This window comes from Callithrix jacchus, chromosome 6, assembly GCF_049354715.1.
Source record: "Callithrix jacchus isolate 240 chromosome 6, calJac240_pri, whole genome shotgun sequence".
NCBI classification, from domain to species: domain Eukaryota; kingdom Metazoa; phylum Chordata; class Mammalia; order Primates; family Cebidae; genus Callithrix; species Callithrix jacchus.
Genome location: NC_133507.1, coordinates 70,580,574 through 70,595,443, shown reverse-complemented (window position 1 = coordinate 70,595,443; position 14,870 = coordinate 70,580,574). Strand labels below are relative to the sequence as shown.

Sequence of the window (14,870 nt, the reverse complement as noted above, 5' to 3'; positions counted from 1 at the left end):
TTGAGAGCAGCCTGGGCAACATAGTGAGACCCCATCTCTACAAAATTAAAAAATATTAGCCGAGCACGGTGGCACAGGTCGGCAGTCCCTGTTGCTTGGGAGGCTGAGGTGAGAGGATCACTGGAGTGTGGAAGAATCAAGACTGCAGTAAATGGTGATAGTGTCTCTGCATTCCAGCCTAGGTAACAAATGAAGACCCTGTCTTAAAAAACAAACAAACAAAAAAAGAGTGAACCAGAAGAGAGGTATTAGATAAAATTAGAACACAAAATTTTCCAAGTGTTCTTCTGTAGATGGAAGGAAAAAATGGAGGAACTGGATCAAGGGAGAAGTGAGGAAAGAAGATGGCTTTCGCTTAGTTTTCTTAGGATGGGAAATATAGCAGCATATCAGTAGGCTGAAGAAAGGAACCGAGTGGAGAAGGAGAAATTGATGATGCAGAAGAGAGAACTGCTGGAATAATATCCCCAAGGAGGTAAGGGATGGGATCTGAGGCACAAGTGGGAAAACTGGCTTAGTCAGGAGTTCATGGCAAGAACAGAGAAGGTAAGGTGTGTGAGCCCAGATACAGAAGGACAGCAGATATGGTGGCAAGACATTGTGATATTTTCTTCTCATGGCTTCCGTTTACTCAGTTGAATGACAGTAAACTGAGAATGAAGTTGGAGGAGACAGAGCTAAATTCTTGACATTATTAAAAGCCCTATAACATCATAAGTTTAATTATTTACTTACATTTATTTATTTTGAGACGGAATCTCACTATGTCATTCAGGCTGGAGTGCAGTGGCATAATCTGGGTTCCCTGCAACCTCCACCTCCAAAGTTCACGTGATTCTCCTACCTCAGCCTCCCAAGTAGTTGGGACTACAGGCATGCGTCACCACTAATTTTTGCCCAGTTATAATTTTGTATTTTTAGTAGAGATAGGGTTTTGCCATGTTTGCCAGGCTGGTCTTGATCTTCTGGCCTCAAGTGATGTGCTTGACTCGGCCTCCCAAAGTGCTTGGATTATATGCATGAGCCAACATCCCTGGGCCTTAATGCCTTGAATTTAAAGGCTGAATATTCCACAGCTATATTCAGATACAAAGGTACAGGTGCTAGAGAAATCAGAGTTGTTATTAACCACAATAATGGTTTTACCAAGGTGGGTAGGGGGAGGCACAGGACCTAATGGTGGAAGTAATGATTGGGATAATGGGATAATGATACATAAAACAGATTAGGAGGAAAGATAGGACATGAAGGGGGAGAACAACAGTGAAAAGTCTTAAGTCAAACTGACAGTCCTGGTGAGATCAAAGGATTGCTGGAGTTGAAGTGCTACAGGGAGTGAACTGGAAGGAAAAGAGGAGGTGGACAGATGGGTGTCCAAAGTGAGTTTATGGAAAGGTGGTAGTTAATAATTAGGTTAAGAGATTAAACATGGGAGAGAATTACTGAGGTAGAGAAGACCTAGAAGAGTCTGCCTTCAAAACATAAACCCCATAAAAGTCTGCATTTTGATCTAGTAATTAAAATGTTTAGTTTGGACCTGGGCACAGTGGCTTACATTTGTAATTCCAGTAACTTGGCAGGCTGAGGTAGGAGGATTGCTTGAGGACAGGTATGAGACCATTCTAGGCAACATAGCAAGACTATCTCTCAAAAAAAAAAAAAAAAAAAAAATTAGCTGGCTGCAGTGCACACCTGTAGTCTCAGCTACAAAATTGAGGCCAGAGGATTGCTTGAGCCCAGAAATTTTAGGCTGTAGTGGGTTATGATCATACTACTGCACTCCAGCCTGGGCAACTGAGACCCTGTATTAAAAAAAAAATAAAAAGGTAAAATAAAATAAAAAGTTTAGTTTTAGATCAGTCTTACCTTAGCAATGCAAGCTGGACAAAACCAGTCTCCATCTGGGATAGTTGTAATCTTGGGTCTATGGCAGTATGTATGACAGCCTTTGTCACAACCATCACAAAGAAGAAGCAGTTCTTCATTATCTCCCTTTCGACAGATTTGGCAGTACTATAATACACGAAAAATCATTTAAAATTAACCCTCTGCTATGAATAATAGTTATTGGGATGTTAAACACACCATAATTCCTATTTTTTATTAGTGCTGAACATTCATTCCGCTTGCTAACAAATATACAGTAGCCATACACATCTATGTATCTTTCGTTACACAGATATGGACCACATGACGGGTGAGCAGTTCTATTGGGGTATATGCACATTTCAAGTACACTGCAAAGAACAAAGCTAGAGGCAGGATGCCTGCACACACTTCAGAAGCATGTACACATTAACATATGAAATAATTAACACGACATTAGAGCACATAAAGCAATGAATAGCTTTAATACATGGTGTTTTATTTGTTTAATGTGCTTCATCTTTTGCTTATCTTAGAGCATCCTCACGATATCCTGAGAAAGAAATAAGAGTTAGAGTAATTTTTAGAATCAAAATTAGCAAAGTTGTATTAGTATAATTAAGTATAATAAAAAGATAACCCTACATTTTTGACTAATTCATCTATATTTTGTGATAGATGGGAAAATGTGTTCAAACCAGGAAACTTTGAAAATCAACCCAAATCAAACATGTGTCACAAGTGCAGAAAACGGATCCTACAAAATAGTTTCTAAAGAAAAAAAGATACATTTAAGAAATTAAGAGGTCATTATTTTTTAGAATTAAAAATAAAACTGTTTTCTACTGAAAATTTTCTAATATATTTAAAAACTTTAAATCTGCAAAGAGAAGACTTCTTCCATGTACACATATCCTGTATATTAAGTTTTACAAAGGAAAGAAGAAAAGTTAGACAAGTAAAAACTTTCAAGATGGCTTTAAAAAATGGTGAGCACTAATATTATTTTTTTGACATTTAGTTCATATTCCAGTCACAAAAGAAAATGTTCAGCAATCAATATTTTTTAAAATGAAAACACTTAACAAGAAATCATTTAAACTACTTTAAAGTTAGGTATTTATATGCTCTTAAAAACAAAATAGAATAACTGTTCAAACTTACTTTAATTTTCAATGCAATATTATATCTTAGTCTGGGAAAGTATAAAACGGTCTTCTGATCTAACTTAGTATGTATACCAATGATAGTTTTAGAATCTTATCTAAACAGCAGATACATACTATTCAAGTTAACAAATATTTATCAAATGTATATACTATATATTTCATAGTAAAATTGGCATGGTTACCAAGAGCAAAAGCAGCAGAGTTTACCATTCCAACAATCAGTATCTATTCTATGACCTTTTCTAACATCACCATCACTGAATACCTTAAGATGGTGTTATTTCTCCATATTTGAATTACATCGTTACAACTTCTATTGTAAAAATATTCACTGAGAGATAACAATTGCAAGGTTATATTTATATCCCTATAACAACAGAATTTAAAAATCAGTTTCATGAATGTAAGTAAATACTCATTGTTTTCTCTACTAGGCAACTAAAAATACTACAAGGTCTGTCTTACATTTCATACTTAGGATTTAAAAATAAAATTATTTTCTAATACTTTTAAAGAAAGGGTGACAGATATCAAACTCATAAGAATTTTGAAAAATTACAGTAACAACTCACAGTGTTATGGTAAATATATTAATATTTGATTTTAATTCCTTTGCTACTACAGTAAAAAACAGTGGATGCTGCCTATTGTTTAACAACAATATAAAGCATACTGTGGGTAGAGAGTTATCTGGAGACAAATTATAACAACTCCCTCTTTTTCTTGGTAAGCTTGGTTTCTGTCCAACAGGGTATTTCTAAAGATATTGCGCACTTTAATATTTTATTAGGAATTACTATGAGGATTATTATAGGCACTGTTATGTCTCTAAAGGTTATAAAGTGCTCTTAATCTTTAACTATAAAACACTGCCTTCTTTTCAAGGTAGTTCCATAGCAAAAAAACTGTATTATTCAGCATTTGAAAAAGGAAATGGAGATTGTGAGGGATGGAGCTAAATGATAAGTGTATATGTAGAACGGAAAGGTGAATGGATCTGCAAAAATGGAAATAAAGCTTTACATTGCAGAATTTAAATACATCAATATAAAAGCAGGTTTTGATACAAGTTTTAGGTTTCTGTGTATCAGTTTATAATAAAACTGAACACATCATGATGATTGCTTTGATGTAGATGAGAAAAAATATAACTATAAATTTCATTCTGATCTAGGACTTAATCTTTTTTTTTAATGTTATTTACAGACAAGGTCTCATTATGTTGCCCAGACTATAGTGCAGTGGCTATTCTCAAGTGTGATCATTGTACACTATAGCCTCAAACCCTTGGGCTCAAGCGATCAGCCTGCCTTTGCTTCTGGAGTAGCTGGGACTACTGGCATGCACCACCATACCTGACAAGAACTTAGTTTCAGTCTCTCTCTCTCTCTTAAAAAAAAAAAATCATTATTGCCTAGATCTTACCAAATATATTTTTCTAAGGTGACTTTAAAGCTGGTTTCAGTAATAGTTTTTAGAAGAAAAAAAAATCTGTACCTGGTAAAAACGCTATGAAATGAATCGAACAGTGCCTTAAAATTTATAGTAAATTCTGGGCCAAGTGCAGTGTAACATGCCTGTAATCTCAGCACTTTGGGAGGTCGAGGCAGGTGGGCAGAGCATTTGAGTTCAGGAGTTTGAGACCAGCCTGGCCAACATGGTGAAACACTACCTTTACTGAAAATACAAAAATTAGCTGGGCATGGTGGTGCATGCCTGTAATTCCAGGTACTCAGTAGGCTGAGGCAGGAGAATCACTCAAACCCAGGAGACCAAGGTAGCAGTGAGCTGAAATTGTGCTACTGCATTCCAGCCTGGGCAACAAAGGCTCCGTTTAAAAAAATATTATAGTAAATTCCAATCTGAATTGAGAAAGACCTGTATTGGAGCACATTGTGAAAGTGCAAATTCATTATTCCATAGATATTTTAGGAAACAGTGAAAAACCATAGAAGAAACATAATTTATTTGTGTGGAATTAATAAGGCCTTGAGTAGTCGAAGCATAAAGGTAAAAATGGGACAAAGAATGCTCAGTTATTTAACAATCACTTCTTCAGGAAAACAACCATTTTAGGTAAAGGAATTTCACCTTTAGTCATTCATGAAAAGGAATCTCAAATGTTGACAAGTTAAAGCTAGTCTGTCAAAAGTAAATGGTGGCTGGGTGCAGTGACTCATGCCTGTAATCCCAGCACTTTGGGAGGCCGAGGCAGGTGGATCACCTGAAGACAGGAGTTTGAGAACAGCTTTGCCAACATTGTGAAACACCATGTCTTCTAAAAATACAAAAATCAGCGAGGCATGGTGGTAGGTGCCTGTAATCCCAGCTACTCGGGAGGCTGAGGCAGGAGAATCACTTGAATCCAGGAGGCAGATCTTGCAGTGAGCTGAGATTTTGCCACTGCATTCCAGCCTCAGTGACAGAGTGAGACTCCGTCTCAAAAAAGAAAAAAAAAAATAAATGTTAAAGTAATTCCTAAAAGACTACATATAATAGATACTTCTATATATGATATACAAAAGAGACAAGAGGGACACTTGTACATGATTTAAAATAAATATTTCTCTGGAAAACATGAATTATGGCTCTTTATTTTGAACACACAGCATTTTGGTGCCTGGCACAAAACAGAGATTTACCACATAATAAGCTAATTGGGCTTAGAGAAGGGTGAAAAACCAGTTTTAATTAGTAAAGGAAAGACTAAAGGATCTACTATTCATGTTAATCACATCCGACACCAAACAAATAAACTAATAGTTCTTTGCTTATTTTGTATGTACTTATGTAAGTGCTCCTGAGAATTAAAAATGAAAACTGATAGAAAAAGATGTTTTAGCAATGCAGTAATATAGCAGGTAATGTTAACAATGCAACTGTTTACAAGAGTGAAACGGCCTTCAAGATTTAGATTAACAACTATTATGCTGATGGAATGTAGGAGACAACTTCAGTTAGAATATATAAACAATATTCAAAGGAGGCAGAAGCAAGATTTTAACAAAAAAGATAACACATTTGAAAGTTTCCTTCAATAAGGAGGAAAGTATCAAAAATCTTTTAGAATTAGAAAAACTCTCAAGTATAGCATACATTATTATGACAATAGGTAATGTGCAATTAAGAAAGATCTGGAGGTTGGAAGAAACAGGACAAAGTAAATTAGTTATAGTATTTCTTAAATAAAAACACTTACAACTTTCATAATTGATTTTTCCCATGCTATTGATTTCTGTAATTGCTGAATGCACAGAGCTACCTGTGCAGCACTGCGAGCTTCTGATACTGCCCTTCTCCATACCCTGAGCCCTGGAGCAATATCCTCTTCAATTCTGCATTGAAATATAGAAAAATTAAGTAGGTCATGTCCACACTTACGATTACTGAATGTGAAACAGTCATCACATTGAAAGCCAAGCAATGACAAAAACATGTAACAGCCAATAAGTATAAGGTTTAAGCAACTAAATTTGATGTAGTGCACAGACTGTGGCTACGTGCCTCAAAGCTTAGTCACAACCGGGTAAATGTAAGATCACTTTGCAGGATTATCAACGCACATAACAAAAAAAAAAAAGTTTTTACAAAGCACCATGCAAATAGCATGATCCATATGGATCACAGACATACAAGAAGATACATAGATAACAGGCAATAGAAAATAGGCTCCAATTAGCAAAGAAGCACAATAATTTTTCAAGTTAATCTCAAAAACCTACCCGTCACCATCACCACTAATGGATGGTGCAGGAGCAGGGACAGTAACTGTGCCCACATTATCCAGTTTGATCTGAATGGTGGTACTTAAGGGGCTCTTCAGATACCTTCTTTCAATGTTCCGCTCCAAATCAGCCAGCCTGGTTACAGCTATATCTAGGGGGTTGTCACTCTTCCGTTCTAGTGCATGTGCACTGTTTTCTTCTTCGCCAGTAAATTCTCCATCATGCTCCTTGCACAATTTAGTAAATGACTTATGTTCAAAATATACCAAGTCCTCCCTTTCTGATGCAGGCTCTGGACACATCCAACCCTATATATCAAGAGAATACTGTTATTATGGTTTCCTCTTAAAATGCCAGATGGCTGAATTACCTTTACTTAAAATACAGTATTGGATACTGGCAGATCTCAAGGATCATTACTAAAAGTTTTTACACCTTGTGTTTCCTAAAATTAGGTAGAAATAAAAACAAAAAATTAAAAGGAATAGTTTTAAGAAAAGTTTGAAAAATAAAATTTATAAACTTTTGCTATTATGAAAGGTATAAAAAAATCAGCCAAATATTTTGTAAGATTTTAGATTAAAATGCTTATTGGTTTCATGGGCTCACTTAAATGGCAATGTCTGGGTAGCCTCTGAGCTTTGCTCTTCCTTTCTGTTTTCATCCTTCCATCATTCTTCTGTACAGGGTCCTTCTGTGTTCAACATTTTTCCTTTGACTGCAGAGGCTTCGTATATGCTATTACCTTTATTGCTTTTCCTTGCTCCTCTTCATCTAGTTAATGCCACTCATTTTGTAGCTCTCATGTTAAGATTCACTTCAACAAGAAAGGATCCCCAATAGAAATCCTTTCCTGACCTCTTTCAGGAGCTAAGTCCCTCTCTGACAGGTTCTCATAGGATCATACTCCTTAGCCTTGTCATAAACTCAATTTTATACTAGTGTAATTATTTGATGAATACTTTTCTACTTCTAAATTCCATGAGGGCAGGGACTATGTCTGCTTTTACTCATTTATTTCCAGTACAGTGCTGGCAAACAATGGGCACTCAATACATATATCTTGATTGAATAATCAATAATCCTGTAGCTTAAAATCCTTCAAAGATTTCCTATTCTTTAGCAAATGTTTGCCATAGCATTCAAGTACCTCAATCTATCCCTTTTCATGTTCCCATTCACAAATCTTATGTTGCAGTCAAATTCTATAACTTGCTAGTCCACAAACACAGGATAAGCTTCCCAATCCTTGTACTCTGTACATGCTATTCCCATTTCCTAGTATGATATTCCCTAGTCTCTAACTGTCCAAACCATACTCATTTTCTTAAGTTCCATTTCAACTTCTACATGAAATCTTCCATGATCTCTTCCATATTTCTGCCAGAAGTCAGTCTTTTTCTAAATTAATGCATTACTCTGTTCTCAACAATCAGTTACTAGATTCTGCATATGTATACATCTTCGCTCTCTATTATATGAGAAGCTTTCTGATGGTAGGAATAACATTTTATCCAATTTTTTGGTGTCCACTGCCTGAGATGAAATAGGTATTAAATAAATGCATATTAAATAAAAAACAGAATGAAATTAAACATCTCTTCAGATATAATTATTTTATATTATATACTAGGATCAGTTCTTCCCCTTTAACTCAGTAGAGTATTTATATTTAGAAAGGAAGGATGGACTCTAAAATGGTGGCACAGATGCAAGCTGGCTTCAATTCCTGCCCCCACTGACCCCCTGACCCTGCCGCCAACAACCTAGAAAACCAAAAACAAACACAAGGCACTGAGATGATCACCAGTGATATACCAAAATTGAAACATGAGGATGAGACAGTTCCTGAGGCAAGAGAGAAGTAAAAAATCTCTGAGTAGATGGCAAGAGAATTAAAATTCCACATCCACAATGCCTCTCTACCCTCATTCTGCTGGGTACCAAGCACACAGAAAATTTCTCCCCAACTCACAGTTTCTACACTGAAAAAAGTAAGATCAAGGTAGACAAACAACTTATCCACTATGAAAAACAGTGTGACAGTTCCTCAAAAATCTAAAAATATAACTACCCTATCATCTAGCAATTCCATTAGTGGATATACATAGAAAAGAAAGAAAATCAATATATGGAAAAGATATTGGTACTACCTACTTACTGCAGCAATATTCACAATAGTTAAAATATGGAATCAACCTAAATGCCCATCAACAGATGAATGAATTAAAAATGCAGTACATTTACAGGACAGAATATCATTTAGTCATAAAGAAGAATGAAATCCTGTCATTTGCAGCAACATAGATGGAACTGGAGGATATCATGCTGGGTGAAATAAGCCAGATACAGAAAGACAAATTATTATATGTTCTCACTCATATGTGAGAACTAAAAAAACTACTTTACTCTAGAATGTAAAGAGTAGATTGGTGGTTACTAGAGGCTGAGAAGGGTAGGGAGAGAGGGAGATTAAGATAAATTGATTAATAGGTACAAATACATGGTTTGACAGAAAAAATAGGAAAATATATAAAGACAACTCAACAAAATCAGGAAAACAATTCATGATTTGAATAAGAAAAATTGACAAAGAAACAGATATAAAAAAGAACCAAACAGAAGTTCTAGAGCTAAATAATCCAATGAATAAAATAAGAAATACAAGACTAGACCGAAAATACAGACTAGACCAAGGAAAAGAAAGAATTTCTGAACCCAAAGACAGTATTTTGAAATAACAGAGGCAGACCAAGGTGGGGGGGGGGAAGGAAATAAAGGAAAACAAAGAAAAAGGAAAAAAGAGAGAAAAAGCCTATAGAATTTATGGGACACCATTAAGCAAACACATATTCTTGTGGGTGTTACAGAAGGTATAGAGAAAAGGTGAGGAAAACAAATTTAATGAAATAATAGTAGAAAACTTCCGATGTCTTGGGAGAAAGATGAAAATTCAGGTCTAGGAAGCTCGAAGAATCCCAAGAAATTCAACCCAAACAGGTCCTCTCTGAGGCACATTATAGTTAGCCTATAAGAAGTCAAAAGATAAAGAATTCTGAAAACATTAAAAGAAAACTGTCAAGTCACATATAATGAAATCTCCATTAGACTAACAGCAAATTTCTCAGCAGAAACCTTACAGGCAAGGAGAGAATGGGATGATATATTCAAAGTATATAGAGAAAAAACCCTGCCAGCCAAAAATTTTATACCCAGCAAAGCTTGCCTTCAGAAATGAAGGAGAAAAAAAGTCTTACAGACTGAGGGAAACTAAAGGAATTCATCAGCACTAGACTGGACATGCAAGAAATGCTCAAGCAGTCTTACATCTGAAAGTACAAAGATGATAATCACCATCATGAAAACATACTATAAAACTCACTGGGAAAGCTAATACAGAAAGGAGAAAGAGAAAGAAAGAAAATTATTATACACATAATCTTAAAAAGCCTGATGATAAACAGTATCCCTATGAAAAAAAACCCAGCCAAAACAATAAATATGTAATAAGCAAGGAAGTAAGGAACGAAGGATTGTGGAAAACAACTGAAAAGCCATCAATAAAATGATAGGAGTAAGCACTCACCTATCAGTAGTAACCCTGAATGTAAATTAATTAAATTTGCCATTTAAAAGACATAGACTGGCTGGCTGGATTAAAAAAAAAAAAAAAACCAACAATGCCCAACTATATGCTGCCTAGAAGAAACTCCCCTCACCTATAAGAGATATGAGGACTGAAAGTGAATGGATGGATAGAAATATCCCATGCAAATGAAAACCAAAAGTGAATAGGAATAGGTATACTTATGTCAGATTAAAAAAAAAAACCCCTTCAAGTTAAACACTATAAAAAGAGGCAAAGAAGGACATTATATAACAACAGGATCAATTCAACAAGAGAATATAATAATTATAAATATGTATACACATAATACCAGAGCACTCAGATATATAAAGCAAATATTATTAGATCCAAATGTAGAGGTAGGTCCTAATATTATAATGGCTGGAGATTTCTACATTCTACTCTCAGTATTAGATAGATTTTCCAGACAGAAAATCAACAAAGAAACATCGAATTCAATCTGTACCATAGACCAAATGGACACTTACAGAACATTTCATCCACCAGCTACAGAATACACATTCGTTTTATCAGCACATGAAACATATGCCAGGACTGACCATATGTTAAGACTCAAATCTCAAAATATTTTAAAAATTTGAAATCATATCAAGTATCTCTTCTGACTACATGGAAAAAAAACTACAACAAAAAGAGGAACATTTGAAACTATACAAATACATGAAAATTAAACAATACGGTGCTGAACAACTACTGGTAAAGGAAGAAATTAAGAATGAAATTTTAAAATTTCTTGAAATAAATGAAAATATAAAAACAATATTCCAAAACATATGGGACCCAGCAAAAGCAGTCTTAAGAGGCAAGTTTATATCAATAAATGCCTACATCAATAAAGTAGAAAGATTTCGAGTAAACAATTTAGCAATGCCCTTCAAGGAACTAGAAATGTAAGAACAAACCAAACCCAAAGTTAGTAGAAGGAAAGAAACAATAAGGATCAGAGCAGAAATAAACAAAATTGAGACAAAAATACAAAAGAATCAATGAAACAAAAAGTAAGTTTTCCTAACAATAAAATACTTAGGAATGCAGCCAACCAGGGTGGTGAAAGATCTCTACAATGAGAATTACATAATACTGCTCAAAGAAATCAGCGATGACACAGATGGAAAAACATCCCATGCCTATAGATAGGAAGAATCAGCATCATTAAAATAGCCAAACTGCCCAAAGCAATTTACAGATTCAATGCTATTCCTATCAAACTACCAATGACATTCTTCACAGAACCAGAAAAAACTATTTAAAAATTCATATAGAACCAAAAAAGAGCCCAAACAGCCATGGAAACTCTGCCTCCTGGGCTCAAGCCTTTCTCCAACCTCAACCTGTCAAGTAGCTGGGACTATAGGCACGTGCCACCATACCCAGCTAATTTTTGTATTTTTTTTTGTAGAGATGGAGTTTTGCCATGTTGCCCAGGCTGGTCTCAAACTCCTGAGTTCAAGTGATCTTCTCACCTCGGCCTCCCAAAGTTCTAGAATTACAGGCATGAGCCACTGTGTCTGGCCTTGGCAGCATTTTGATACATGAACAACAAATTTTTGCTGAAGAAGAAATCAAGAAGGTAATCCCATTTACAATAGATACCAAACAAACAAACAAACAAAAACTAAAACAAAAACAAAAACCCAACCCTAGGAATCAATTTTAACCAAAGAAGTGAAAGACCTCTACAAGGAAAACTAAAACACTGATGAAAAAAACTGAAGAGGATAAGAGGATACAACCATGCTTATGGATCAGAAGAATCAATATTATTAAAATGACAATACTACCCAATGGAATCTACAGATTCAAGCACAATCCCTATCAAAACACTAATGACATTTTTCACAGAAATAAAGAAAAAATATTAAACTTTGTGTGGAATTACAAAAGACTGAATAGCTAAAGCAATCCTGAGCAACAAGAACAAAGTTGGAGGTATCAGACTACCAAGGCCTCGAAATAAACTACAAAGCTGTAGTAACCAGAACAGCATGGTACTGGCATAAAAACTGACACATAGACCAATGGAATAGAATAGAAAACCCAGCATGCTGGACATGGTGGCTCACACTTATAATTTCAACACTTTGTGAGGCTGAGGTGGGCAGATCATGAGGTTAGGAGATCGAGACTATCCTGGCCACGGTGAAACCTGTCTCTATTAAAATACAAAAATTAGCCAGGTATGGTGATGCATGCCTGTAATCCCAGCTACTCAGGAGGCTGAGGCAGGAGAATTGCTTGAACCTGGGAGGTGGAGGTTGCAGTGAGCTGAGATAGCACCACTGCACTGCAGTCTGAGCAACAGAGTGTGACTCCGTCTCAAAACAAACAAACAAACCCAGAAATCAATCCACAACTCTACAACCCATCTGCTTTTTAACAAAGGTGCCAAGAATGCTCATTGTGAAAAGAATGAGTTTCTTCAATAAATGGTGCTAGGAAAACTGGATATCCATATGTAGAAGAATGAAACTAGAGCCCCATCTCTTATCCTATACAAAATCAACTCAAATAGATCAAAGACCTAATGGAAGATCCCAAATGATAAAACACTAGAAGAAACAGGACATTGGTCTGGGAAAATATTTTATATATAAAACCTCAAAAGCACAGGTAACAGAAGCAGAAATAAACAGATGTGATTATATAAAATGAAAAAACTGTACAGCAAAGGAAAATTCAAGAGTGAAAAGAAAACCCACAGAATGGGATAAAACATTTGCAAATAATACATATGCAAGGAGATTAATATCAAGGATATAGAAAGAACGCAAACATCTTAACAGCAAAGAAACAAACAGTCTGATTAAAAATGGGCAAGTGATCTAAACAGACATTTCATAAAAGAAGACATATACATGGCCTACAAATATATGTAAAAATGCTCAACATCACTACTCATCAGGGAAATGCAAATTAAAACCACAATGAGGTATTATCTCACCCCAGTTAGAATGGCTATTACCAAAAAGAAAAAAAAATGAGATGCTGTAAGAATGCATAGAAAAGGGAACTCTTACATACTGTTGGTGGGAATATAAACTAGCACAGCCATTGCGGAGAAGAGTATGTAGGTTCCTCAAGAAACTATGAATAGAGCTATCACATGATCCAGCAACCTACTACTGGGAATTTATCCAAAGGAAAAGAAAATTGTTGTAATGAAGAGACATGTTTACTTCAGCACTATTCAAAATAGCTAAAATACAGAATGAATCCAGGTGTTCAACAACAGATGAATGGATAAAGAATATGATACAACCATAAAAAGAATGAAATATCCTGTCATTAGAGGCAACATGGATGGAACCAGAGGATATTATTTTAAGTGAAATAAGCCAGGCACACACAAAGTTAAACACTCTATGTTCTCACTCATGTGGAAGCTTAAAAGAAAAGTTGATCTCATAGATGTAAAAAGTAGAACAGAGGATACTAGAGGCTGGGAAAAGCAGGGGTAGGGAGGCATAAAGAGAGAGTTGTTAAAGAATACAAAATTACTGTTAGGTAGGTAGAAGTTGTAGTGCTCTATATTACTGTAGGATGACCATAGTTAAAATATATTTTTTCAAATAGCTAGAGGAAGATATTGAGTATTCTTAACAGAAAAAAAAGGTAAATGTTTGAGATAATGAATATGCTAATTACTCTTATCTGATCACTATACATTACATGTGCCAAAACATTAACATATACTCCATGATACTGTACATTATTATTTATAAATTTAAACAATTTATAAAGCAAATTTTACTTATCTTAGCTACTGAGAACACAGCCAAGAACATTTGAGCAGCCAGCAATGTGATAAGGTCAATGGACCAAAATCTGAGTATGTCACCAGGAAAATGTTTCAGGCGCACACTCTGATTTTACACATAATTTCTAAAAGCCTGATGATATACTTTCCCAATCAACAGTCATTTAGAATTGACAAATGATATGGGAAAAAGCTGGAGGAAAATAAGGCTTGTGGAACCAATCAAATTTAAACCAGCAAGTAGCAACAACTGACAAACTGAGAGGTCAACCACAGACTACAGAAAGCAGATCTAACAGTTTTAAAAGCAAAGCATACTAAGATCATTTAGGTTAGGGGCAAAACCTCTTCTTGTTTCCTGAGGGAATTTTTGTCTAATAATTGGTCTTCAAACTGAAGATCCTTTGTCACCAGGATAATTTAAATCAGTCTTGTTATTTTCAATTTAAGAAGGTAGTGACATGTGTAATATAAGCATTCCAAAAACATGTTAAAAATTATAGCACTAAATGGAATAATTTTCATTTCTCTAGAAAATAAAATAGTGTGAAAGGGTTCATTTGTTGAAGATGCTAGATAGATGAGAATACATGAGGCACATTTACACTGTATTATAGTACCAGGAGGAGGAGACACATAGTTTACTAGCACAATAGTTTCAGCAAATAATAAATTTTTGCTTCCCAAGGTTGGTATTACGTTCG

At 35.2% G+C, this 14,870-nt stretch overlaps 1 protein-coding gene across 50 annotated transcripts in view; it reads right to left on the bottom strand.

The window, feature by feature from the left end:
- BAZ2B (bromodomain adjacent to zinc finger domain 2B) overlaps nucleotides 1–14,870 on the bottom strand; it is a 449,976-nt gene that overhangs the window by 14,850 nt on the left and 420,256 nt on the right. For 47 of the 50 annotated variants that reach the window (XM_035304715.3, XM_078327573.1, XM_078327578.1 and 44 more), the window contains 3 exons: nucleotides 6,758–7,068; nucleotides 6,235–6,370; nucleotides 1,867–2,013 (listed from right to left, as the gene is read on the bottom strand). In XM_035304715.3, the coding sequence (XP_035160606.3) occupies nucleotides 1,867–2,013; nucleotides 6,235–6,370; nucleotides 6,758–7,068 (594 nt within the window). The remainder of the gene's footprint in view (nucleotides 1–1,866; nucleotides 2,014–6,234; nucleotides 6,371–6,757; nucleotides 7,069–14,870) is intronic. The other 3 variants (XM_078327583.1, XM_078327594.1, XM_035304754.3) reach the window with 1 other exon arrangement.